General features: G+C 42.6%; 1 protein-coding gene across 2 annotated transcripts in view; it reads left to right on the top strand.

Annotated features, from left to right (window-relative positions):
* The first annotated feature begins 213 nt into the window (after positions 1 to 213).
* ADAM17 (ADAM metallopeptidase domain 17) overlaps positions 214 to 27,875 on the top strand; it is a 34,845-nt gene continuing 7,183 nt past the window's right edge. The window contains exons 1-13 of one of the 2 annotated variants that reach the window (XM_057431858.1): positions 214 to 226; positions 12,643 to 12,775; positions 13,973 to 14,106; positions 15,018 to 15,106; positions 17,987 to 18,155; positions 18,542 to 18,672; positions 20,377 to 20,466; positions 21,521 to 21,634; positions 22,169 to 22,313; positions 23,219 to 23,307; positions 25,389 to 25,541; positions 26,400 to 26,599; positions 27,598 to 27,701. In XM_057431858.1, the coding sequence (XP_057287841.1) occupies positions 12,657 to 12,775; positions 13,973 to 14,106; positions 15,018 to 15,106; positions 17,987 to 18,155; positions 18,542 to 18,672; positions 20,377 to 20,466; positions 21,521 to 21,634; positions 22,169 to 22,313; positions 23,219 to 23,307; positions 25,389 to 25,541; positions 26,400 to 26,599; positions 27,598 to 27,701 (1,537 nt within the window). In that variant the 5' untranslated portion in view covers positions 214 to 226; positions 12,643 to 12,656. Of the gene's footprint in view, positions 227 to 286; positions 443 to 12,642; positions 12,776 to 13,972; positions 14,107 to 15,017; positions 15,107 to 17,986; positions 18,156 to 18,541; positions 18,673 to 20,376; positions 20,467 to 21,520; positions 21,635 to 22,168; positions 22,314 to 23,218; positions 23,308 to 25,388; positions 25,542 to 26,399; positions 26,600 to 27,597; positions 27,702 to 27,875 lie in introns of those variants that run through there. The other variant, XM_057431857.1, reaches the window with a different exon arrangement.

The following is a 27,875-nucleotide window of genomic DNA, read 5'->3' on the forward strand; positions in this document are numbered from 1 at the left end:
GCTCACTACCCCATCCCGTGAGCCATCGAAGCGAAGCGAAGCCGAGCCGAGCCGAGCCGAGCCGAGCCGAGCCGAGCCGAGCCGAGCCGAGCCGAGCCGAGCCGAGCCGAGCCGAGCCGAGCCGAGCCGAGCCGAGCCGACACTTCCCCCAGTGCCCGCCCCACTGTTTAAGATGGCGGCCCCGCCCGCCCCCACAATGCTCCGCGAGCAGCTGCCGCGCTTCCGGGTGCGGGCCCGGCCCGGCACGGCGTGAGGGGCCGCGGGGTGGGCGGAGGGTGAGATTTCCCCTACCGGATGTGAACAGAAGGAGCGGGCGGTGGAGAAGGGAGCCGCGGCCGGACCATGAGGCTCCGACTGTGGCTGGTCCCTGCCCTGGTGGTGGTGCTCTGGGGGTCGGGCGGGGTAGAGGCGCTGGGGCGCCCTCCGCGCCGGCAGAGCTACGGTAAGGGGTAGGGAGGGAGCACGGCAGCCGTGGAAGGGGGTGTGAGGGAGAGACCACTGCTGCGGGGCGGGGGACAGGGGCACGCTTGCCTCTGCCTAGGGGTAGTGATGGGGTATGTTTGACGTGGGGAGAACACCCATCTCTGCCGGGGGTGGCGGTCTGGGGAATGGGGAGAGGGGAACGATGCAGGGCAGGAGCCTGGCACCCTGTGTCCCGACTGAACACCCACCCGGAGACCTGCCCGTGGCGGTGGGCAAGGTCGCGGCCCGCGCACTGCTCCTGTGCCTGCCTCCGGGAGGGTGGGTACGCGGCTGGGAGTGTCCAGGGCACAGGGATTCCTGGAGACCATGTAGGCCCCGTGCCCTCCCGGTGTGGTCCCCTTTAACTGAAGCATCACTGATGGGCAGTGTTAGGGAGTCATTGCTCTCTGCAGGAGTGGAGTGACCGCTTGATTGTCTTCACACTCAAGGTGTGCTAAAGAGTTTTCCTCACAGGAGTGTGCGTTATGTTAAGGCAGGGTAATCATATAAATGGCTTCCCTTCATAGTTTTGGTTGAAGAGTCACTGTTGCAGAGAGAGCCTGAAGCTATTGGAGCGGAATGTGTCTTCCAGAAAAGCTTAACACAGAGGAGAACCGTTGCTTTATTTAAGTTCTGTAAACTTAGTTTTGCATCTAAACTTATACTTCAGAGCAAAGAAGTTGTAAACGTGTTTGATAAGCACCAGCTTATCACTGAAGTGGCAGATGAGCTCTTGAGAGGCAGTAGTCCTGTCTTGTCCAGTCAGATATCCTGTCTCCAGTTGGTGTGGCCAGTGGTGACTGCTTCAAGTCTCCTTTCTTGCTTAGATCTCCCAGCAGTTTTCCTGACAGGCATCCAGGCTATGTATCTGTCCTCCTCTCCCACACCTGCGGTGGACTTGTGGTTCTGTGCAGACCTCAGAAGTGGGTAACAGCAAGAAGCTGGGATGGATAGGATTCAGTGGTGGATGCTCCAGGAAGTATAACAGAAACAGAACAAACGCTGTATGTCCTTTTAGCATCAAGGCAGGTCAGGGATCTCCTCAAACAGGACATCTTGGGCTCTGAGGTTTTTTTATGCCTTCTAAAGGATGTATCTGCATGTCCTTTTAACATCAAGGCAGGTCAGGGATCTCCTCAAACAGAGGACATCTTGGGCTCTGAGGGTTTTTTTATGCCTTCTAAAGGATGTATCTGCTATGGATTTGCATAATCTTTCTCTGATAGCTTTTGTGTTCTAGGCCTCTGTACCACCATGGCTGGACTATGAGCTCTTCAGTTTTATGAAATACTGCTGGGGGAATAATAGAATAGTTAGGGTTGGAAAGGACCTTAAGATCACCTTCTTCTGTTGCCAGAAATGGTCAGTATGAAAGGATTATCTGTTTTCTTCATACCTTTAATGACTTACAGACTTATATAATTTTTCTGCTTTGTAATTTTTTTTTTTATTTTTAGTGGAAAAATCTTAGTCTCTATAATAATTCTTAGTATGGGGTAAAAAATTATACCTTTATTGGTCTTTGTTACCTTTCAAAGAATCACAGAATGGTTGAGGTTGGAAAGGACCACCAGAGATCACAGGAGTCGTACCTCCCTGCTCAAGCAGGGTCACCTAGAGCACATTGCTCAGGACTTTATCCAGACATGTCTCTGTCTATATACTTTGTATTGGATTTTGATTTTAATTTATTTATTTGAGATGTGTGACCAGGACTGTAAGGCATTATTTGTGATACAAAGGTAGCATGGATTTGTAGTGATGAATGCTTTTCATTTTGTTTTCTTTCTGAGTATTTTTTTGGTCCTTTTTTTTTGTTTGTTTGCTTGTTTGTTTAATAGTCCTTCCAAGAGATCTCTTCTTTCTCTTTTTAATATTTTATTTTTGAGTGGTAATACCTATGCTGAAATACTTTGCTGCATAGATACAGTGAGGCTGTATTTTCTTCATGTTATTTCACACACTGAAATTCATCATTTTGTTCTGTTGTTCAGTAAACTAAATATATAAAAGCATTTTGTGAGGGAGCTTGAAAAAATCCGGGTCTGCTCCATTAACTGTTACATTTATCCACACACTTCATTCTCTCAGAATGCTAATATCTGTGAGGCTCTACTTTCCTAGTATCTTATTTAGCCACAGGTCCAGTATTTCACACTTTGTTATTGTTGTTACCTGTTTGTCAGGTAATTGAGCATATTTGTTGATTAGGCCCCATGATGATACCTGTAGTGGAAATTGGACCTGTACTTACCACCCTTCAGGCCTAACCTGCAGCAAGACTAATGGTGTACCAGTGGCATACCACGATTAGTAGTTGACCAGTTTATTTTTTTTCACTGCTTTATAATTTTGGGTTAATACATTCATGCCCTATTGCCTTATTACTCATTTTCTTGGCTTGTTTTAAAGTGCCTTTTCTTGAGTCTTGGAGGAAGGTCTTTAGAGTCATGCTATCAAGACAAACTTTTGGGGATATTTTTAGTCTCCTCTGAGGTGAATGCTAAGGTCAGTTACACTCTTTGGTATCAGCCCTTGGCATCCATTTCTGGAGCTGTATTTACAACTTTTTTACAAGCCCCTTTGATTATTTATCTGGTTGGTTTCTTTGGACATAATAAAAGCTATTTCAACTATGAGCTTTATGCCTTTTCCAAGCTTCTCTTCAAAATTTCTTTGCTTACTTTACTGTGGTTTTATGTTCAGCTTTTGATGGAGTTCTGTTATCCTCATCTTACACATGGCTTGGTTTACTGGAATACCATCTTTTCCTGCTAATAACTTCAGCTTTGCTATTTTGAGAGCTCTGTTTAACCACAGCTTGAATTTTGTGAACTGAAATCAGATTTCTGTTGAGCAGTATATTTATGGAAGTTTCAAGGATTACCATTTTGTGATTTCTATTAAGAACTCGCTTGTTTCTGTAGAAGTTCAGCTTTTCAGGAAGGGAAAAAAAAATAATACAGTGAAAAGCAGAGTTTGGCAAAGAATAGCACAAGTAGATAAAAAGACGTGGGTCATTTCCCAGCATTTTTCAGCTGAAGTAATCTTTGGGTGTGGTGCTCAGCAGTCTAAACTGATCTAAATTGGGACTGCCACAGTCCTGGCCTTAGCTTTCTGATCTCTTCCCCATTCCTATGAGCACATTCATGGAGCTAGGCCACCTGGAAGCTGATCATTGTTTGGTTGGTTTTTTTTTCTTGTAAGGGGTAGGGTGCCTGGGTTCAGGTGTTCGCTGTTTATGGAGTCTGCTCTCTGGAGTAGCTCACAGCGTGACTGTCAAGTATCTGCCCCATGCTCTGGGGATGGCAGTGTCTGTGCTCAGGGTGAAGGATGAAGGGAGGATGGTATCAACATCAGTGTGTTGCCATTAGATGATCTGAAAGTGGTGTTCTTTTTAATAACACTGACAGCGGGGATGAATTTCTGGAAGAAGTGTGATGCTACTGGTCAATACAATGACTGTTACTGTAGTTTTGCCTTTGAAAAATTAATGTCACCTTGTTGAAATTTTTTCTCTCTATTGTTTATCTCTTAAGATAACCTTTTATAGCTATTAAATATTAATGTTGTTTCTCTTGGAGCTCAGACATACCTGAATGATAACAGGGCTGAATGTGCTTGAAAAGAATAACAGTACAAATCCTCACCCTCACTGTTCTTCAGTATATAGATGGCTATATCTAAAGAACTGCTTGAATCTGTTTTATAGCACAGAGGTATTGGCAGCACGCTGCCACTGAGCAGCGTGTATCCAGGATTGCCCAGAGCTGAGTCTGTATGCAAAATGTCTTACTCTACTGCTGTCTGTTTCGAGTAGGTTCTTTTTCTCATAAGCTACTCAGGGAATGAAAAAAAGTAAGAGCTGTTCCTGGGCAGATGATATTCCTTGGATCACTCTCCCCTCATCTTTTTATGCCTGATATATTGCATCAATAGAATCTGAGGTAACCTGGCCTTGGGTTGTTTTTTCTCCACGCTTCTGAAATACCACAGAGAAGTCGAACTGTGTGAGCTGAAGAAATATCCTATATATGGATAGGTACAAAACCTATGTAGTACGCATCAAAAGACTAGAAGTAACAAGTTCTGGAGTGAAAAAGCAAATGATAGTGGTGTTGATGAATGAACTGTTGGAGCTGAGTGATACAGAGGGCAGCATAAAATCATTTGCAGTCAGTCTTGAATCCTGCTTCACGCTTGGCGTGACAAAACACAGGAAGTCCATAAGGCCAGGAGCCTAACCAACTACTGAAGGAGTAAGGGGTTAGAAGTTTAGCTCAGTATGAAGACTGTGCAGTGAGATAATTAGTAACAAAATCCTTCTGTCCTCCTGGACTGAAGCATCTGTTGGTGACTAAGGCAAGACCTAGGTAAGGGTCAGATAACTATTTTCCCTACTGCAGTCTGCCTTTTTTGCGTGTTGTTTCTTATCCCGTTTTAATATCCTTTGAAGCAAGACAACTGTTTTGGATTGATCTGGTTTTGCAGTTTGACTCCATCAAGCTGAAGGTTGGGTGTACATGTCACTGTGCACCACAGGGAGGAGAATCCAAGAACACGCAGCCTAACAGCAGTATGTCCCAGCACATGATACCTGCATGGAATGCTGTGGGGTTATTTCAAAATCCTGGCAGGAATGTGTAGATGCAGTGTTTCAGTAGGTGTTATTACAGCCTCAGTGATAGTCTTCTGTATGCTTTGTCTCCATGTAAACAGCAAGTGCTTCATGTAGACATGGTCTTACTGAATGCAGATTGTCGTTGTGACTTTTGTGTTGTGGCTTGACAATCTTTTCTGTGGAGGTACTTAAGGTTTTAAAGGACTTTTTTTCTTGGATTTGTTTTCTTTTGTTCGTGTGAATCAGTCAATTTTTCCACTTCCAACTGGAAAAAAGAGAAATTGTGATAAAAATGTAGTTCCTGAGAGAAAGTACATATACTCAAATTCAACAAGTGAAGGATGTCAACAGTAGATTAAATTCTAATCATTAAGAATTGCCCTTAACAATTGCAAGAGTTTTGTAATGGGAACATAATCAAGAGCTTGGTACGAGTTTGGTTTTCAATAGTGCCATTTTAGTCTGACCTCTGAGCAGCCAAAAAGTAGAATTCTGCTTTGCATTTAAGATTTTTCCCCCTCCTGCCATACAGACTGACAACTTCACTGCTGCTCTTCACTGCTGATAGCAGCAGTGGCTCACCTCAGTTTCACACTTCTGCTCTGGAATTTTGTGTGTGTGTTTTTGTGCAGAAGTGACTTTCTGCTCTGTGGCTGGAAGGGCTGAGTGAGGAAGCTCCGCCAGCCAGCTCCTTAGTGCAGAGTTCTCCTGACTGCTTCAGCATTACACCAGGATTTAATTATGTGCTTAGCAGTCAGGAGAGATTTATTTTTGAGAGAGAAGTTTATATTTAACTTCTGTTATAAACAGATTGATTTCCCCCCCCCCCCTTTAATAAACTGCAGAACTTAGAGTTTGCCTGTTTCCCAGAGGGATCAAGGGAAGTCCTTTGCTGTGTGTAATAAAAGGTTAACCAAGAGCCAGGTTTCTTTAACAAAGAGCAGTACATCCTGCTGTCCTGTTCTACAGATTTCATATGCTGCACTCGCTTTGGGTATGTCCTGCAACTCTCTCGATGGTTCTGATGGTCTTTCTGATCTCTTTTATTCTTGCAGATGTATGTGACCATGCTGCCTGTATTTATGTCACTTGTTCCCTGCAGCACTTTACAATATCCATCCCTCCCTTCCTGTGCTGCTCTTAATATACATTACTTGTACTTTTTTTCCCTCTTGGTACTTGCATTTTTAACTTAGGTACATGGACTGGGTGTAGGAAGGAAGGGAAGAGAAGGAGGCTCTGTTGCACAGGGAGGCATCTACAGCTGTCACCTACTCAACATGGATCTGTAATTACTGAAGTGTTGAATGCGAATGTTATGTCTTGCATTACTTGGTTTCCTTTCTCACCTTTTCAGATTGTTACTGAAGTGGTAAAGTTCTGTCCCTCAGTACCTGTGATGTGTGCCTTGAATTTTGGAAGGTCATGTTTGAGTGAGTCCAAAGTCATATCCACAACGAGAAGAGATGCAGTTGGATGGGGAGAAGTTGCTGGTCTCATAAGACACTAATCAGTCTCTACCTAGAATCAGCTCTACTCAAACTTACTTTGTAGTGTGATACCAAAGCACAGTAGTGAGGCTGACACTTTTTGGAGAGCCAGACAAATTATCTCTTTCCAGAGAACATTACATCCTGTGATTTGGCTCTTCTTTTCTGCAGGATGTATGAAAACATTTGATTTTTCTAAACTTTTTTTGAGCATTAAGTCATGTGATACTGTTCTGGTTTAAGATGAGACAGCTGTATTGCCCTTGTTTCACTCTGAATGTAAGGATGTTAGTTTAGTGGGCTTCCGTATTTTTTATCCTGCTCAGTATTTGAGCAGGATGTTGCTTCTGCACACACAGCCCCCTTTCTCCCCCCCACTCTGTTATGCAGTGCTTTTTACTTATATATTTATATATTTTTTTAATATATAAAAAAGTGCTTTGTGCTTTTACTGATAGGACAGACTGAATTATTAAATCAAGTAGATCCAACAGAATGAATTTTGTTCCTCAGTGCTCCCTAGTTAAGATGTCTTTAGTGAAGGAAGAAGTTTTCAAGGTTGGAAGTGTGTGAGGTAACAGGTGGGAATCACTGGGGGTATTCAGCTATAGTCAAAACTACCAGAAATAGCAGTTTAATGGTTGGTACAGCTTCTGCTAAGCAGAATTTGTACCCTTAAGGAACTATTTGCACTGCCCAGAAACAGATATGTTTTCTGTAGGCAAAAACCTGTGGAGTAGCATATGAGTGCAGCTCTGTGAACAAGTTTTTCCTCAGGTGAGCTAAAGGGTGTTTTGTAAGCTGTTAGCTTTTCCATGCTATCTACCACTGGGAGCTTCTGCGCGTGTGATAAGCAGAGGGTAGTTTACCCCATGTAACAGCAGGAAAAGTGTACTGTGGAGTAGCTGGTAAATCAGCAGCCTACCTTACCTCCTAGTATGAGGTCTGTGTAACCGTACCCTGAGGCTTTGTCTGTGTTGTGCTGGTGAGTAACTGAATTCGGGCACCTTGTTTTCTCACGTGGTTTAGCAAGTTTGATGCAGTTGGGATCGAGTCAAAAACATGCCTTTTAAAACATTCAGCAATGCTGATTTGGCTGGCCATTCTCACTAACAGGTTTCTCTAGAAATGCGTTTAAACAGAGTGTAAACCTTCATCCTGTTAGGGTTTATAAGCAGGCTGACATACATTTGGTTCTTGCTTTGAACCCCTTTCTCTCCCAAGTTCTTCTTTTCACATGTACTTGATGAGCAAAACAGCAGCCACTCCTTGGTGGAAACAAGTAAACAGGATTTATCAAAACTGTACAAAGTATGGGCTGTTTTGCATGGGATAAGTGTTTCAATTCCCTTTCTTTTCTGTCTTTGGCAATGGCTCTGTACCAGATGTACTGGAGAAAGATGTAACAACATGAGTAATGAACTGTTGGGGAACAGCTTTCCCACAGATGTATCTTCTCAACACATCCTCTTCATCAACAGTCTCCTAAAAGCAGTGTAAACTGTTAAGAGAAGGTACCCATAAACATTTAGGTGTGACAGCATCACCTCCTGCCTGGTGAAGACTGTGTGCCCAGCTGAGATACGAATTCACTCTCCTTCTCCATTAGCACTCTCTGGAATGGTGATCCACTCAAATGATCCCACTGTACTGCAGCCGGTAACCGGCTGTTACCACAAACATGAGGGCAGCTGTTTTCTGTAGGGTGATGGGGAACTGCTTTAGCTCATGTGGTTAACGTTGGAAAGACTGTAGTTTGTTTCCTAGTCCAAGTTCTGATTGAGGCTGTGAATTACATTTGAAGTGACTACATTTGGTTACTTTAATAAAATATTTTACTGGATGAAGAACATCATTTGGAGAATAAAAATATAAATAGTAACGATAAAGAATATGGAACCCTTCAACCATTCAGTCACTTGCTCCCCAGCTCAATTGGAAAAAATGTTGTGAGTTAGCTGCCGCAAGCTTTTGATGGGTATTTGATACCCACTGGAAATCAGCTCAAGATCAGTACTTTGGTTGTAGTCAGTGACTGCTATCCAGCACATAAAATACATGCTGGGTCCATTTTTTTTAGTCTTGGACATGCCAAAGATTTAACAATCAAACTGTAAAATTCTTCCAGAGACTGCTGTGCTTGTCATGCCATCCCAGTGTCTTTTGACAGGAGATTTATTTCTGGTTTTATTCCCTTTGGGAGGGTTGGAGAAATAATTACAGTCATTCCTGCAAACCCTCTGGTCCTTTTGTGGTTAATTTTAAATCCTGAAAGTAATATTTTTTAAATATTGTTGGATCTTATGTTTTAAGTAGAGACATTTTTATCACGGGATAATTGCAAAGGGAGCTTTTAAAATATTGATTATATCCACTGGGTTAAAACCTCATGCTTCTCAATAAGCTTAACCTTTCTATAAGTAATGCATGCAAAAGAATGCTTATGAAATGGCTGACTTGCCACATTTACATGTTGCTTTCTGGGCAATAGTATGGGCATGAGATCATGGGAATTTACTGTTCTGCTTATGAAAGCTGACCTTGTTGGAGAAGGGATGCCATTGGTATTTGAATTGGTAGCTGAGCACTTGAAGAGAAACTTCTTTTTAAATATATAAGGAAGAAGTTCTTTACTGTGAGGGTGGTGAGCCACTGGAACAGGTTGCCCAAGGAGGTGGTAAATGCTCCATCCCTTGGCAGCATTCCAGGCCAGGTTGGACAGAGCCTTGTGTGACATGGTCTGGTGTGTGGTGTCCCTTCCAATGGCAGGGGGGGTGGAACAAGATGATCTTAAGGTCCTTTCTACCTTAGCTATACTATGATTCTATGTGCAGTGGCCTCCAGATGGGTGAGCTAAGCTGTTGCCCAGCACATTCTTCAGCTGTTTTCTGCTGGAGTAGTCTGCTGCAATGTGTACTTGCCCATGAGTTATTTAAAAGATACTTTGCTGTGTTAGGTTCCAAATTCTAGTAGCAGTGGGGTTTTAGCCTTGAAACAAGGTGAAAGAAAAGGAGGAAATGGTTGGTGAGTTCAAAGTTGGAGGTAGAGGAAAAGTCACTGCTGTGGATTTCTTTTTGAGAACTCTGGGATATTGTTTTTGTTGCCACTGTTCCTTCCGTGTTTCTCTTACAACCATGTATATGTGTATGTTCTGGGAAGGTCTCCCTCCAGGAGACAAGGTGCAGTGAAGTGAAGGCTGGTGATCACAAATAAATATTTGGGATATCAGGATGAAATTAAGGTGTTCTTCTCCAAAAAGAGAGGAATGCAGAAATCTAGGAGGGGCTGGAAGGGAAGCAACCGTAGGAAAGTGGTTTGGGAAAACCTGAGTCAGCTTGGCATTGTTGAAGCCCATGGGAAATTACTTTTGGACCACAATGAAGACAACGAGGAAGGAATGCCAGAAAGATTATTACACTTGAATGAAAAGTAGTCAAGTATATGCTTACTGTGGCTCTCATCCACAGACTGCTGTACAGTTCTGTATATTGCTTAAATTAATGATGCTTCATCTTTTATTTTTCAATAAGCCATGACAATGGATTAATTTCCACAGTATGAAAAGTTTACAGAAAACATTTGGTTTGAGTGTGTTACCAATACATTTTTTCCACATCTGTCTGATACCTGAGTTAGTTCACAAATTTATGTCTCGCAGCAGCATGTCTTAAGTCTTACGTTGCAAGTCAAATTAAAAGCAAACAAATTTAGGAAGAGTAAAAGGAAATAGGAACAAGTACATTCTTGTTTCAGGGTTACAGGAGCTAGGAGTGTCCTGTGTTTTTCATTTGTAACTTTAACAGAATCATCTTACTCATCTTCATCAACTCTGTAGGTCATGTTCTTACTACCCTTCTTATGCCTCTCTGAGGCATTTCCAAAGGGTGTCTGTGTATGTCAGGTGGAGCAGGACTTCTGAAGTTCTCCTTGCCTACCAAATAAAACCCCCTGATTTCTTTAGCAGATTTCTCAGTTTTGCTGCCTTGAAACAGCCTTTTTTTCTGGCTGTAGTGGCAGCTGCATCTTGCTCTTTGGCATGACCTTCCCCTGGTTGTGATCTGTCCTTTGCAAGGAGGAGTGGAAAGGGGCAGAAAAATTAGTGTTTAGCCGCTGGGATTGTGCCTCTTGGGCAGACCTTTGCTTGGCAAGTCCCCTGTCAGTAAGTCCCCAAGCAGCTCAGCAGTGGTGGTGTGCCTCTTGCTCCATGGCCCACGTAGCACACAGTTGCTCTGTATCATGATGCAACATTTGGTATCCATATATCAATGTTCACTTTAATTGAGGGGTCTGCTCTTAGTTGAGTGCAGTGAAAGAATTTCAGGTTTAATTAAAAGAATTTAGGACTAAACAGTTTAATGAGGGATTTGGAGTTGTTTTCAGAATTGATTTTTCCTGCCTGTCCTTACCTTCCTCCCAGGTGGTTCTGGATGAGGGCAAGTTCCAGACCATAAGCAATGAATGGGCTTTTTAAAGAAAAGGGATGTTCTTTTTTCTTTTTTTTTTTTCCTCGGTATTTGCTAACTGTATGGCTCTGGTGAACCAGCTCTGTAGCATGCAGCAAGCTGACAATGAAGGTGTGCTGCCTGGCATGCAGCAGCTGGGCATGTAGGGGAAAAAAAACACAGCACAAAAGTGGTGGAAACTTGCCTTTGCATATAACCCGAAACATATGGTAATCGATTGCAGGTGTTCTCCACCTGTGGGTTGTAAACAGAAATCAGGAAATTGCAACTGCTCTGCCCTTCCTGTGTTGCTCAATGGCAGGGGAGCGGCAGCCAGGCAGGGAGAAGCCTGGAGCTGCTGCTGGTGGCTTCGGCTGCACGAGGAGGCAGCTCTGTCACCTATCCATCACTTTGCTAGCAGGCCTGGTGCAGTGCCATGAGGGCTGTAAGTATAATAAAGTATAATATATCAGGAGCTATTGCAGTCTAGATTTCAAGTTGGCAATCTTGGCTTGTTGCGCAAGAGCCGGTAAAACTTAGCTTACGAGTGGTGCCGCTTACTTAAAAGTCCAGTAGGACATGCAAGGTTACTTGGCTGAGTGGTGTGAGCTGATGGGTGGGGGCTCTGAAGAAGTGGAACTCCATCTTTATTAATAAAACCCCACTTTAGTAGCTGTCATGTCTGGTTTAGAAGCACAACTTGAAGGGGAGAAAAATAGGAATTCTTTAAATAATGACTAGGCGAGCACTTCAGCCTCTTGTAAAACACCGCTCATTTGGTGCAGTGGAAAGAGTGAACACCTCTGGTCGAGAAGGAAGACAGTGATGTGACAATAAGGCCTGTAAGGCTGAAGAGAGCAAATGAGTCAATCAGCACTAGTGGAAGTGAAGGTGGTTGTCGAGTGTCTCAGTGGGTGGTTGGTGCTGCCAGTGAAGAGATGCTTAAAAAGCAGCAGGAGTCTTTATCAGCAGAAGTCAAACACTGCTGGCAGCTGGCATTGAGCATTTGGCAGTGGAAGCATCTGCAGCGTATTGACCTGAATTTGTAATTTGTGGTCTGCTCCCATAGGGATTCAGGCCCTTGGTCATCTGAACAAGTTTTCATGTTCTGAGTGTGGAAATCAAAGGAGTTTTGCATGTGGTAAAGTGTTGGGAAACCAGAGTACCTGGAGGTGCCTCATGTGGGGTGTCTTGTTAGTTATTTCTGATGGATTGTGCTATGCAGACACCTATTTTCTGGCTGCTGTTGAACAGGAAGGTAATAAATGCAGTCCTGATGGTCAGTCAATTTGGTAGAAGTTTCCTAAGTTAAATTACTTTCTTCCTAGGATGGGGACCAGCAGGTGAGGAGAGTGATTCACTCCAGAGAAGTGGGGATGTTCTCCCCCATTTAGTTTCCAGGGGCAGCCAGCTAGGGCATTTGCCTCTCAGATAATTTCTTGTCTTGCACTATGTTTTTTACTTGTCTACACAAAATACACCTTTACAGAAATGTGCAACAGTTATCCTAAAATTGCAGCAAACCAATCTTGCTGTTGAAATGGGAGGCTCTCTTTTGCTGTTCTGTGTATGCATTTGTGAAAAAGAGAGCCTCTTGAAACTTAAACTTTCCTCATTGCTGTTCCAGACACAGTTGAGTCCATGCTTTCAGACTACGACATCCTTTCTCAGTCTAGCATCCAGCAACACTCACTGAAGAAGAGGGACCTCCAGCCTGAGACACACGTAGAGAGGCTCTTAAGTTTTTCAGCTCTGCAAAGGTAACGAAATCATCAACAGTGAAACAACTGATGATAGTTTTTCCTTCACTTTGTGATGAATAATGCTCAGTTCCAAACCCAGAAATGGTTATCTTGTTTTCTGTTGTGACTGACCAGTTCTTCTAAGTGAGTGTTCTGTATGGTCATATAACTTCAAAGAGACTCAGAGGAAACAAAAAATAGGCTGCACTGTATTACTGTGTTTGCTGAAGCAGCAGTGATTTAAGATCTCTCTTGCTTTGTTCTTAGCTTTAGTTTCATGTAGATTACTTCCGCTGGTTGAGTTGGATCCCACTTACACCTTATCTGGCAACGTCATACTCTTGACTGTCCTCTTGAAAATCTCTGCCTTCAGTTTGGGGAGTGCATGTGGTGTCTTGTTCAAGGGATTGTATTTTGTCTTTCAAGGAGGTTTAATTCTCTTCCTACTTAGTGTAAATTTCCCATTCAGTAAAACAGTGTGTTCTCATGTGCCTTCTTCTGTCTGCAATCGACAGCTATCATGCAAGTTGTTGTGTATATTTTTTTTGAATCTCAGTGTTTGGTGCGAGTAATTTTTAAGTACCAAGCATACAAGGCTGATGGGATCAAATGTCTGACTGTCCCTGTTTTGGACTGCCTCATGCACCCCAGCTTTATGGTGAGGTTGCAATACTGCCAATGATAATTACAGAATAATTGCAGAAAAATTTTGACCCAGAGCTTACATAAACCAAGAGCCCACGAAGCTCCTTCCAGAGAAGGTTCTCTGCTTGAGATAGTCACAGAAACTAAAGGCTATATATCAATAAAAATGTGCAGAGTTGATACTTCTGTTTATGGGTTTCTGGCTGTGTTACTTTAGAAAATAAGAACTTCAAGATAATTTAATTTAAAATAGATGAACAAATTCCTTGGCCTGATTTTTCTTCAAATAGTTACCAGTAATTGGTTTTGCTTGACTGCAGATGGAGAAGGTGCATCCTGAGCAAACTGTGAGTGTTCTGGATTTGAGTGTTTATGTTCTATGGTTTTAATTAAGCATAATTATCCCTTAAAAAATACTCACAGTTATGAGTAACCCAGTATATGTTTTTGTAGCCTGCTTATAAGAATTGATGCTTTCTAACTTCTTTTGGTCCCTCAGTAAAATGAGGACTGGATGTATGGCATGTGTATACTTTGCTTAAAAATAAATGGAAGTAAATTCTTTTACAGGCACTTTAAATTATACTTAACTGCAACTGCTGAACACTTTTCAGAAAGATTTCAAGCATTAATTGTGGATGGTGAAGGCAAGGAAAAGGAGTATCATGTTCAATGGCAGGACTTCTTCACGGGACATGTTGTTGGTTAGTATGGACTGAACTGTGTGTTAGTGCTGGGAAAGCACAGCTTTGTATGAGTCTCTTGGCCAAAGTAAATGGTGTATTGCCCTCATTGTCATCAGATATGGTTAGGATGAGCAAGTAAACTTGGTTCTTGTGGCCCTTGGGTTTTCTGGGTTTTTTCTTGTGGTGGGTTTGGATTTTTTTAAGTTTGATGGGGAGTAGGGTTTTATGAGTTATTGAACCAAGGTTCTAAGGTAGCATTCTTCTGTTTAACTTGGCAGAACACAGAAGTATAATTTACTCAAGATGCAGCTTGTGATTATATATATATATATATATTTTTCTTTCTTTCTTTTAAAAGGATGCAGGTAACTTTATTTCAAATTGGAATATAGGACTTGAATGTTTCTTGTCCCAGAACACAGTGGCCAGGTAGTGGTGATGTATTGTTGCCCAGAGTGTTAGATTAAAAGACTTTAAGACAGTTCTTTGCAGATCACTTTGCTCCACTTCAGTCCAGCACTAACGCTTCTGTTTAGTGGCTTTGATTTTTGTTGCCTGTGCTAGGTGGTGAAAGTCTTGTCCAGTGGAATGCCAGCTGATGCCATGAAATTGCTGTCTGGTAGTAGTAATATTCATTGGTTGGCAGAAATATTCTGTGCCCCATTCCTAATGCCCAGAGGCATCTCAACACTTTCTGCAGAATTAGAAATTAAATCTGAGTCTTGATGACTGTGACCATTGGGAGGTTAAGACTGGGGCTGGTTTATCTCTTTTTTTCTTTAAACTGGACAGTACAGTGTTCTTCAGAGACTGAGGAAGGTAATTTGGTGTGAAGCTTAGAAACAGTTACAAAAACCCAACCAGTATCTGTGCAGGAGTGCATGCAAATAGAGCTGAATTAATTTGGTTTTCCCTTGCTTACATTAAAGGAGAGCATAATTCCAAAGTTGTGGCACATATTGGGGATGAAGATTTTACAGTGAGAATCAGTACTGATGGAGAAGAATATAATATCGAGGTATGCTTTACTGTTGAAAGCTCTGTCCAGACAGTCGTCTCTTTTCCCTGTGGGTATTTCTAGTTAGTCACACACCTCTGTAGCTTGAAATAGACTTGGTGATGTTTGTTTTGGGGTGGATGGGGAGGAGGGAGAGAAATATGAAATCAATTTGACTTTTGCAAGTGTTGGATTGTATTAGTGAGAAGACAGGCTGAGGAAGTTGGGGCTGTTCAGCCTGGAGAAGGAAAGGCTGTGGGGAGGCCTCATAGCAGCCTTCCAGTATCTGAAGGGGGCCTATAGGGATGCTGGAGAGGGACTCTTCATTAGGGACTGTAGTGACAGGACAAGGGGTAACGGGTTAAAACTTAAACAGGGGAAGTTCAGATTGGATATAAGGAGGAAATTCTTTCCTGTTAGGGTGGTGAGGCACTGGAATGGGTTGCCCAGGGTTGCTCCATCCCTGGCAGTGTTCAAGACCAGGTTGGACGAGGCCTTGGGTGATATGATTTAGTGTAAGGTGTCCCTGCCCATGGCAGGGGGGTTGGAACCAGATGATCTTAAGGTCCTTTCCAACCCTAACTATTCTATGATTCTATGACAATGCATGCTTTAGATACATCAGGGAAGAGGTATGTTTTAAACAGGAAAGGGATTTAGAAACAGAAATTGATAGCGTTAGTGGTGATCATATCCTCTGGAATAACAAACTTGCAGCCTTCTGAGCAAAGTCAGGGTCTGGAGAGCTTTCTGAACTTTTGGCTTTTTTAAGTCTTGGAATATTTTCCTTCTTTAGAGCTCTATTGGAAAATCTGGTATTTTCTCATTGCTGTTTTTCACCGCCTCCATTGCTTGTGTTATTTTAAACTCTTGGTTTAAAACAACATATTCAACAAATACATAATTAGAGACAATCCTAATGAGTTGTTTCATGCAGCATATTCCCAGGCACAAGCTGTATTAGAACAGCTGAATAACAGTAATTATGGCTGAGTGTTTTATGGGTAGTATAATTGTCTCCAGATCTAAGGATATGCAGAATTATGGGTAAACCTGGGAAATCCAGTCATATTAAAATATGAAAATATGTTTAGAGTACCCAAACCACTGTACTTGTGTTTTATATTAAGAGCATACAGTAGCTGTTTGATTGTGATTTAAGACATTTTTTGTGTTTGTGGTGCAGAGTCATGTCAGACCATCGCTGTTCTCCATGCAGCCAACCCCTTTGCTCCTCACTGGCTGTGTCTGTACAGCTAAAGACAGGCAATGTGTGGAAGCTTCAACTTGCCCTCACTGCTGTCATGGTTTAAACCCAGCTTCAACTTGCCCTTACTGCTGTCATGGTTTAAACCCAGCCAGACAGCTCATTCACTCACTCCCTCTTTCCTCCCTCTTTCTTCCCTCTTTCTTTCCTTCCCCGCCGCCCTTCCCTGCTCCCAGAGGGATGGGGAGGAGAATCGAAAGAATGTAACTCCCACGGGTTGAGATAAGAACGGTTCAGTAACTAAGGTATAACACAAATCACTACTGCTACCGCCAGTGATAATAATGATAAGAGAAAATACCAAGGGAAGAGAATACAATACCACCTACCAAAAACGAGTCCGAACCAGAAGACCCCGTGTCCTTCTGGGTAACTCCCAGTTACCCCCTGGGCATGACATGCTGTGGTATGGAATATCTCTTTGGCTAGCTTGGGTCAGGTGTCCTGTCTCTGCTTCTTCCCGGCTTCCCCTTCTCCCTGGCAGAGCATGAGACTCACAAAGTCCTTGGTCAGGGTAAACATTACTGAGCAACAACTAAAAACATCGGTGTTATCAGCACTGTTCCCAGGCTGAAAGTCAAAACACAATGCTGCACCAGCTACCAAGAAGGAGAAAAACTGACTTCTACTGCTAAACCCAGGACAACTGCCTAGCTGTCAGTGTCCCCAAGTCAGCTTCAGCCTCTTGTCAGCCCTGGGTGAGGTGATGCCTGTGTATATCAGAGATGCTGTGTGCCAGAGACCATTCCCAAAGGGCAGCGCAAAGGACAAAGCCACTCTGCCATTGCCTGCCTTTGCTTTCATGGTCCTCCTGTACTGTTTGGAAAGGCTGTGCACCTTTGTATAAACCGCTGGTGCCCTCACACAGTGTGAAACATATGCCCTCAGTTTTGTACTGCAGACACATGGCTGCTGAGCTGGCACAGCCATCACATTTCAGGACCTTTTTGGTGTCAGCCAAAAGCACAGTATGCTAAATCATAGTTGTCTGAAGTTGAAAGAGCAGTGCTTAAAGGCCACAGAAGATCCAGTCCCACGTGCTCTGCAGTGTGGATGTGGGCAGTCTGTGCTATGCTATTTCTATGCATCCATGATTCTATGATCTGCTATGGGAATTAGTGTCTTGTGTTGGGATTTTGTAGTTCTGTGGTTTTGGAGAAGTTTTCACTGCTGTGACTTGTGTAGCTTTGAATGTTGAAGAGATTGCCTTCTGGTGTAAAGACTATATTCTCTGTGCCCTTAGATATTGTCCATTGTCTGCCAGCTCCTGTGCTTCTGGTCAGTGTGTTTGTTAGCATGATCATCTCCTCCCTGGCTGTGCCCATCTCCATATTGTTATGGAGAGAGTGGAGGAGCCTGAGATGCCTCCTCAACTTAGAATCACAGTATCAACTATGTTAGAAAAGACCTTTAGGATCATCAAGTCCAACCGTTACCCAATGATTCTATGATTAATAGACTTATTGCTGTGGGTGAGATTATCATAGTCCAATGCATTTGTGTGTGTGTACACATAAAGCTGTGGAGATTCAATGGTGCTTACATGTTATTTTTTTTACTTACATGCACTTACTTTTACTTACATGCATTCATTGTGTTCTGAATTGGTTGCATTTCTGTTCTTGTGCTGTCAGCCACTGTGGAGATTTATAGATAATGTGCAAGATGAAAGACTGCTTGTCTACAGATCTGAAGATATTAAAGACTTCTCAAGACTGCAGTCTCCCAAAGTGTGTGGTTATTTAAAGCTGAACGAAGAAGAACTGCTGCCAAAAGGACTGGAAGACAGGAAACAAAATGAAGGTGAGAGTCCATACCTTGGGAGAGCAGCATCTTTGAAACAAGTGCTTGAATTCTGGCTGTGTCAGCAAGTAAGATCAAAACCTGGGCAATAATCTGTGTTGCTCTATAGAGAAATCTGCTGAGTAACTCGCTATGATATAGTTCTTTCTTTACAATAAGTTTGAGGGCTGTTATGAAGAAAAAAAATTAAGAATATGTATATTTGAAACTCCAAAACAAATCAACAAATACAAAGCAAAACCAAAAAATAAACCCCAAAACTAAACATCCCTGTTCTCTCCCCAAAACCACACCTAAACTTGCATTCATGTTTTAAGCAAGGGTATAAACACAGCAGTGGCAGTTTTAGAATGTTTATTTAATTTTATTTAAAATGTTTATGTTAGCAAGCATCCATCGGGAGAAAAGAGCCATTCCAGAGACCTCCAAAAACACGTGCAAGATGCTGGTAGTGGCGGATCATCGTTTTTTCAAGTATATGGGCCGTGGGGAAGAGAGTACTACTATCAACTATTTGGTAAGTCAGTGTACTGTGTTACAATTTGCTGGAATAAATGCAGGAAAACATAGCACTTCAGTCATTATACTAGCATACAGCTTGTACTACTTTTGTCCAACATGACGTATTTGCATTTCATGGCTGTGTGTGCTTTTTATCTGGGAATCGTACTTTAAAAATGTTTTGTAATGGTGATACTGCAGTTAGTCTTCAACATTCACTTGCAAGCACTTCCTCTTCATGTAGTTCTTGTGGCTATGCTATTTTCTTCTTCCGGTCAGAACTTTCGATCCTCCTGGATTTTGAAATCAAAACAATTGAAACAAACAATCTGAGCATCTTTAAGTTCCAGCATGTATAGATTTTTTTACTGTTATTATTTTCCTTCAAAATTCTTCCAAGATCCTCTATGCAGAACAATAAAAATGGGAGCAGGTGTGGTAAACAATTTGGTTGTACATGGGTGTTGTGGCTTAACCCTAGTGGGCAGCTCAGCCCCACCCAGGCACTAGTTCACTCCTTCCCATGGGACAGAATCAGAAGGGTAAAGGTGAGATAATTTGAGGGCTGCGAGAAACAGTTTAATAGGTAAAGCAAAAGATGTGCATACAGCAAAGCAAAATAAGGAATTAATTCACAGCTTCCCATTACCAGGCAGGTGTTTAGCCATCCTTAGGAAAGCAGGGCTCCATCATGTGTGCTGGTTACCAAGTAACCCAGCCAAAACCAGTACAATGGGGTTGTCTGCCTGACAAGTTTTGTGGAACAGAACACCTGCCCACAGCCTTTCAGCAGGAGTAGAGTGTATTTGTCTAGGGACTGGATTAAAAAACAGATGAAGCCACTTTTGTTTGTCAAGAGTCTCTTTCTGGGCCTGACTTCTTGAAATGCTAACCACTGTATTACACCTTTACTGCTTTTTGACCTTTCTGTCCCCAGAAATGTTTACGCTCTCCGGGTAACAATTGGTGTGTTTGCAGAGATGCTGTTATCTCAGCATCTGACACATGGATGAGGCTAACCTACTGTTGTGGTTCCTGGGTACATGTGGACTGCTAACAACACAGTGATTGGAAAACTAAAGCATAAACTATTTTCAAATGACTCTGAATGTCACTTCTTATTCTGAGCAAGTTTGGTGGTTTATGTGTAGGAGGAGGTGGTTTTTAAGAGGATGAGAACAGCTTGAAAAGGGACGTATTGATAGTGAACATTGCTGAGAGACTTTCTGTAACCTGCGCTTGAACCATAATGAGGAAAATAATAGGGTTTTGGCTGGGAGAGGGAAGCAAGCCTCAAGGGTCAGTTAAACTAGTTAAGCATTGTGCTAAAACAAAGCAGTAAAAACAACTCCCTCCTGCCCTTCCCCCTCAGAGAAACCTGGAAAACTAGTATCTGAACAAAGCGTTTTCTAAGATGTCTTGTTCTTAATATTATTGCTTTTCCACTACACAGATGAAAGTGATAAATGGGGAACTTTGTACTGCTTTTTTGTGGTTTTTTTTTTTAAGGGTGAAAAATTTTCAGGGATATTTGATAATAATCTCTGGATCCAAGTGCTGTTGGTTTTGGATCAGTCAGTGTGTCTGTTCTGTTCTATGAGGTTCAATTTTAATTTGAAGTGAGTGTTTCTAGATGAGTATGTTGCTGTTTTTCTGAGTGTCTTGAACTTTATTACATGAAAGCTCAGAACTAAGTAACTTGTTTTTCTTTCCTACATAGATTGAATTGATAGACAGAGTAGATGACATCTACCGAAACACTTCCTGGGACAATGGAGCCTTCAATGGGTACGGCATACAGATAGAGCAGGTAGTCACTGACTCATGCAACGGGCTTCCAATTTAGAGAATAAGAACATGGTTTAGATACCAGGGTTTCTGATTATTTTATCTGGATTAGAGCAAAAATGATCAAATCCTAAACTCTTAACTCCAGCCAGGAGCACTCTGAAATCTCATCTTGCCAGTGGTGGTGTTAGTGATGACACAGCATGCTCATTTTCAGTTCCTTGCAGCGTTTGAGATGGGAGTTTGCAGAGAGAGTATTTCTATATTTAATCTCAATTCAAAGTTGCCTCTTTTTCTTCCCTGAATATGAGCAATTCTTGTTCATTGTCATGTCAGATGTACTTATATGCATGTATATGATGTTTGTGTCTATGGCTAGTGCTTAGCTTACAAAGCCTGAGTTGAATAAAACACAGATGAAGAAGCACAAATCCTGCCTGAATAGCTTTAATGACTCCCTTAGGCATCATGATACCATGATAGCATGGAGACTGGTATAGGGTGGACTTGGGGGATGTAGTGACTTCTATGTATGTGATTGCTTCTGAAATCTGGGAAAGGGCATTAAAAACAAGAGGAATCCATCAGCTAGAGCACTGCAAGAGCTGTGATGTGAGACATGGAGACTAATGGTACAAGATAGCTGCCTGTTTGCTGGGAAGGGGTCTGCAGGAACAAGGAAGGAGAGTCAGCTGGGGAGGGGGAAAGAACATAATGCACTAATTCCGTATTACTGGGAAAGTAGCAGTTATTTAAAATACATTTTGCTTAGCTAGGAAGAGTTTGGAATTATTTATACTCTAGATGTAAGTCCTGGTTGCATTTGGTTCTTTTCATAGAGTGACATGCATCTTAAAGCAGAATGTTACAGTGAAAACTGTTGATATTGCCCTAATGATTGTAGCTGGTGTGTCTTAACTAGCAGAGACTGAAAAGTTAACATTAGAAGCATGCTGAGTCTGAATTTTTCTCCTTGCAGATGTATTGAGACATTTAAGATTACATTGAAAACTTTTCTGTAGCTATAAAATTGACCCAAATTCATCGATGTTGTTATTGCCCTTTTTGAAATGTAGATTATCATCCATAATGAGCCCAATCTTGTAAAACCTGGAGAAAAGCATTACAATATGGCAAAAAGTTACCCAGATGATAAGAAAGATGCCTGGGATGTGAAAATGCTGCTAGAGGTAGGTTGTAACCCTTGAAAAAGTGTGCCCCTTACAGAGAATTACTCATTCCTACAGCTGCTCTGTAGTAACAGAGGAAACTCCTCTACTTCCTTTGCAGGACATGTACATGTTACTCAAAGTAGCTGACGTGCCCTGTAGCCTGTGGTAAAGGCCTCCACTGCATAATTACGGAGCACACACCAATTAGTATTCTTAACATGTGGCCTGAGTCAGTAAGGCAGTCTTGATATGTCTGGCTCTGAGACTGGTTGCCTTGTGACCTTCATCAAATTACTGTACTTGGTTTTCCCCTCTCTGTGAAAAGGGGAAATGAGTAGACAAGTTGCATAAATGAATGTGCCAGTGTACTTGGGTATTCATTTAGTTTTCTACAGCTCTGTAGGACAGCTACACAGCTGCTGTTTTCTGACTTAACCAGATCTAGAAGGTGCTTGTCTGGCTCATTAGATAAATGTTCTTGTCTATAGACTTGTAATGTGCACCATAAATCGTCTTACAAAGATCTGATTATTTTTTTTCTTCTCTTTGAAGCAATTTAGCTTTGATATTGCTGAGAAAGCAGCTCATGTGTGTCTTGCTCATCTCTTCACGTATCAAGATTTTGACATGGGAACTCTTGGACTGGCTTATGTTGGCTCTCCCAGACCTAACAGCCATGGTGGCATTTGTCCTAAAGGCAAGGCTGCTTTTTCTTCTGTCTCAGTTTTGGGTTGAAAGCTAATTTTTGTGATTTGTGTTTAATCTTCTTCTCTCAAGGATCACAATGAGTTATTTGCCTAGACTCTAGCCATAGAATCATAAACCAGTTTGGGTTGGAAGAGGCCTGAAAGATCATCTGGTTCCACCCCCTGTGCCATGGGCAGGACCACTTTCCACTAGACCAGGTTACTCAAAGCCTCGTCCAACCTGGCCTTGAACGCTGCCAGGGGTGGGGCAGCCACAGCTTCTCTGGGCAGCCTGTGCCAGCGCCTCACCACCCTCACAGGAAATAATTTCTTCCTAATATCTCATCTAAATCTCCCCTGTATCAGTTTAAAGCCATTCCCCTTTGTCCTGTCACTACAGGCACATGTAAAAAGTTCCTCTCCAGCTTTCTTGTAGGCCCCTTTTAGGTAATGGAGGCTGCTTTAAGGTCTCCCTGGAGCCTTCTCTTTTCTGGGCTGAACAAGCCAAACTCTAAGGTAGTTGGTTGTTAGGTAGAATAGATGGCCATTTTCTTGGCTAGAGCTGGAAAAATAAAGGAGGGAAGGGTAAAAGTCACTAAACTGTCTGGTGTGAACAAGCTGGCTAGAACAAACCCTAGACCAAGGGCTACTTTGTGTAGGTGTGTCTTGCAGTAGTTCTGGAATGGCAGATGCCTTGGAATTTTCTTATGTTTTTGCCTTTACTACAATACATGAGCTGTTTGTGCTCTGCTTGAAAGAGTGCCCACTCCAGAAACTGGCAAGACGCAGGGTCTCACAGGTGAGCTTGTGAGAACAGTGAAGTTGTTCATGTCCCTGAACAAGGATCCCTCTCTCCACCAAACATGCCTCAAAACCAAGAAAACTCTCAATTTTCATTTATTTCTCACGTCTATAGCTTATTACAGTCAAATTGCAAAGAAGGACATCTATCTGAACAGTGGCTTAACCAGCACCAAGAACTATGGCAAGACCATCCTCACAAAGGTAGGAAAGTATCCTTCTCTGCAGAGTGTCACTATTTGGTGTATGTATGTGTGTGCTGATGTATGCCATAGGATTGTGACAGGGTTTCTGTGCTCTCTTGGGACCAAGATGCTGGCTTTCCAATTGAGGCAGGGACAAGGGGCAAGTCACAAACCCAAAATCGCAATTTTGATTCTTGCTGACAAGGGGAGTCAGGACTGAATGGAACTGAAGATTGAATTCATGGCAGGACAGGAATGAGGAAACTTCGCTTGTGTCTAATAGGAGCTGTAGTTGTCCAGATATAAACATGATTTTGATATCTAAAGATGAATTTAAATGAATTTTGCTTTATAAAAACCAAACAAACTAGAAACAAAGCCCAAACAACAAAAACCAAACCAACCCCTCATACAGGACAAGCAGAATTATAGAACAAGTAGCCTCACAGTAAGCATAAAATTAGTCTTCTGACTTAAATAAGAACAAGCTCACATATCTGCTGTTACTTTCAGCTACAACATGCAGGCTGATGATTGTGTACTCTTGGTCTGTTCCATTTGCAAGGTAAAGCAGTGAAAGTAGTACAGGCAAAGTAGGAGGTTTAGTTTGAGCCTTTTAATGAAATTCTTCTACCTGATTTTTGTGTGTTCTGTGAAAGTAGAGCGGATAACAGTGTAACAGGGTATATACTAAGCCTAATTGGTGCTGTCTGGATTTTTTATTTTTTCATAGTTGATGAGATAGTAAATACAAAATGGCCTGAATTTGAGCTTTGTTTCACTTGTAAAGATACCAGAGCAGTGGCCATATTTGCATCTACCTTATCTTTGCAGTTGGGCACATTTCTCTTTTGCTCACTTCTGCTGCCTTCTCAGCTGTGTTCTTCTGTAGCCTGATTATAAAGGGAATTCATGATTAATGTGTGGGCTAAAACTTGGCACAGAAGCTGTCAAGAAGCTAGGAAAAAAGAAGACAGTGAAGCTTTGTGTTAGAGGGATGTTGACAAAGAGCTCTAGCTGTTGCCATGCTATTTGCATTTGTTGTTCGATATCCAAGCTGGCTGCTTTGGATTACAAAAGAAATTGAGTTTGCTGTCTTCCCAGTGGCAGACACAAAGCTTGGGATGAGGCAGCAGGACTGTTATGGATTGGTTTCACAGGGGAAATGCTGCTTGGTGTACACTTAGGCTTAAAAGAAGAAAAAACCTGCCCCCAAATTAAACACAACAAAGCACAGGAGTGATCTCCGGGCAGCTCTCCTGTCTCTGCCTCTCGCATTAGCTGTGCCTGTATGGGAACACTGGTGCTGCTTGTTGTAGTGCTTGGTCCTTCCTGTGCCTGCTCAACAGCTGAAATGAGGGTTAGTTCATCAGACCTGCTTCTTTCTCCTGCGCTGCTCTGTTTCCTTGTGCTTAACTCTTAGTTCTGTGCTGGTCTTGCTGGTGGTTGCCACCTTGTGAACTTACACCATCTGCTGGTCACGGTGCTGTCAGGACGTGTGCGGCAAGGCAGAGCTGCTTTGGGATCCTCAGCACACCAAGTCCTGTCTTGCATAAATGATGTTGGAAATCCATCCCTGCTGGGCCACATTTGTGGGTGTCTTTTCAGAGTAATCATGCAATAGAAGAGCTTATTCAGCACTCCTAATGTCATCACCCTTTTAGAAGAAGTAGTTCTAATGGCAAGATATGTTAAACAAGAGATTGACTAATCCTAGTAGCTGGTGTTTGTTTGGATTAGTTGGGGTTTTTTTCCGACTTTTTATGCCTTCCAGCTATTTAAAAGCAAATTTTTATATTTTAATTACCTGCATTGCATTGAAAACAAGATGAGTTGTTATTCTAGAACAGCATTTTGACTTTAACATTGGTTTAGTACTCAGATCTAGTCCTGGAACTTGCCTTTGGAAATGGACCATAAGTTTGCTTGCCTTCAGTTCCCAATTTCTAAAAAAAAAACCCAAACCAACAATATTCATAGAGAAAACCTTTTCCATCTCAGTGCATTTTAGAATTGCTGGTGCCTTGGAAGTAGGTGGAATCTTCTGCCCTGTCCTGCTCAGACTAATTGTTTTCAACATTGCTTGTTTCACATTCAAAGGAGGCTGACCTGGTAACGACGCATGAACTCGGGCATAACTTTGGAGCAGAGCATGATCCTGACAGTTTGCCAGAATGTGCCCCCACTGAAGACCAGGGAGGGAAATACGTTATGTATCCAATTGCTGTCAGTGGAGATCATGAAAATAACAAGGTATAGTTGCATAGTTTTGCTTCCACATAAAAGCTTCTGCTATGGTCAGTGACCCTTTGCATGGAAAATTTGTTTAGTTAATAATTCCTGTATCTTGAAACCATTAGGAATGTAATAGATTAGCTGTCAGAAAAAAGCATACTTGCATGCTGTTGGGTTCTCTGCAAGGTAACTCATCTTTGGATCTGGAGTTTCACTGGAGCTCATAGCACCTCCAGGTGCTTTTTTAATTAGTTATTTGTAATTAGCTGTGGCCATATGCTGCTGAAAGCGAGTCATCAGCAGGTCAAATACAGTACCTTCAGTACCAAATAGTGTTTGGGTGGTCCATAGCTATTCTTGTTGGAGAGACCTTGCCACACTCCACTGCTATGGTGCTCACCAGTTGCAGAAGCTCACACTGGCAGTGTGGCTGCTCTGCATCATACCTGTTCTGCAGAAGAGAAACCAAGATTATCCAACCAAGGGAATGATTAGTCTGCAGCCTAGTCTGACTTGTGGTTCACGCCGAGCCCTGCTGCTGAGGGGCAGCGCAGCCTCTCCCCGTTGCTACACCTTCACAGCCTGTCTTGGGGTGGCTGCTTGTGCTCCTGAAGCTGTGGGAGAGCTGGAGTTTGTTCTGTGACCCAGAGCCTGTGGGTGCCTCTGCATTGTAATGCAGCAGCGTCCTTCATGGAACCATCCATTTCTTTCCCATCTTAAAATGTTTCCAAGGTACCAAATTGGCAGTGTAGAAGGAATTACTACTTTCTGAGACACCAGGATTGGGAGGCATAAGGACGCTGAAGCTGTCTTAGATGCTACTTGTTGACATAAAGGTACCCTCCTCAGTGCTGCTCTTTCCCGTCATGACTCTAGATGTTCTCAAGCTGCAGTAAAAAATCCATCCATAGGACCATAGAGATCAAGGCCCAGGAGTGCTTCAAAGAGCGCAACAACAAAGTGTGCGGGAACTCCCGGGTGGATGAAGGGGAGGAATGCGATCCTGGCCTCTTGTACCAGCAGGCTGATCCCTGCTGCTCTGCAGACTGTAAACTGAAAGACGGTGCCAAGTGCAGGTAAGGGGAGACACGCTGCATCTTCTCTGAACATGTGAGGGAGCAGTGGGTGGACTGGAAGGTCCTAAAGCCACCTGCAGTGTCACAGACCTGTTTCCTGGCCTTAAGGCTGAACATGTGAACTAAAGACAGTAAAGGGTTTTGGGAGAGGCTGCTGTGTGCACACACTGTTGCCATACATGAGGTTTTATAGCATTCTGTTACTTTTCCTGAGAAGAGTCAAGAGCTGCAGGCTTGAAGATTAGTGGTGGTGTTGTTATTAAGCAAACATAGGCCATCAAAAATTAATATCACAATTTTCCTGTGCAAACTTGCTGTGCAAGTACCATTTTTGCTTGTATTGCCAGGTGGCTTTAAACTGGGATCACATTCTGGTATTTTCAAGACTGCTGCAAAATGTGCTTGACCAGACAGCACACTGATGGCACTGAGTCCTCCTTCTGTCTTCCTCCTTGCTCTTCAGGGTGTTCACAGCCCTGCTACCAAGCAGTGTCCAGTCTGTTTTCAGAGGTCAGCTTTGCACCATGTAACAGTAGAGAGCTCCTGCACCTCCTGTTGTTGAGCAAGAAATGCCCTCCATTTCAATTAGTGTTTTTGTACTAAGGGCCTTCTTGCGTTAGGTGCAGAATATCTCGAGAGTGAACCTTCAGGACAAATGGAAGGAGGGCATATACATGGGGAAAAAGAGTGGAAGATCTTGTCCAAAGCTGCATAGCAAGTGACAAGAAGAGCATCCAAGTGCCTTGAAGAAATATAGGGGTCCCGATGTTGTTTCTCATGATGATGTACTTTCTATTTACCTTTGATAAATGAAGAGTGAGTGGGTGTGTAGAAAGGTGGTGGTGTGAGGGGCAGAACTGGCAAAGGTTTTGAATCAGTCAGTCTCTAAGTAGCAGCCTTTTTTTTCCCCTGTTGTCCTTTCTCCCTGGCTTTGTGCTTGTATGTCTTCTTTAAATAACTGCTTAATACTTCTGTCTTTCATTTTGATCTTTCCATAGTGATCGGAACAGTCCCTGCTGTAAAGGCTGCCAGTTTGAAAGTGCACAGAAGAAATGCCAAGAAGCCATAAATGCTACTTGTAAAGGAGAGTCTTTTTGCACTGGTAGGACATGGTTCTGTCCCCTATATGTCAGTTAGCCAAATGCTTCAGGCTTAGTGTCCTGTTCAGTCTGCTTTCAAACTAGTTGGTGCCCTTTAGTCATCCGGTACATGTAATTTTAGAGACCAGTTAAGCATCACACAATTGCCCTATAATGAGTTTCATTGTAGTTCAGGA

This window comes from Pezoporus wallicus, unplaced genomic scaffold, assembly GCF_028554395.1.
Source record: "Pezoporus wallicus isolate ANWC-B61680 ecotype Strahan unplaced genomic scaffold, APGP_CSIRO_Pwel_v1 contig_161, whole genome shotgun sequence".
Classification (NCBI taxonomy): Eukaryota; Metazoa; Chordata; class Aves; order Psittaciformes; family Psittacidae; genus Pezoporus; species Pezoporus wallicus.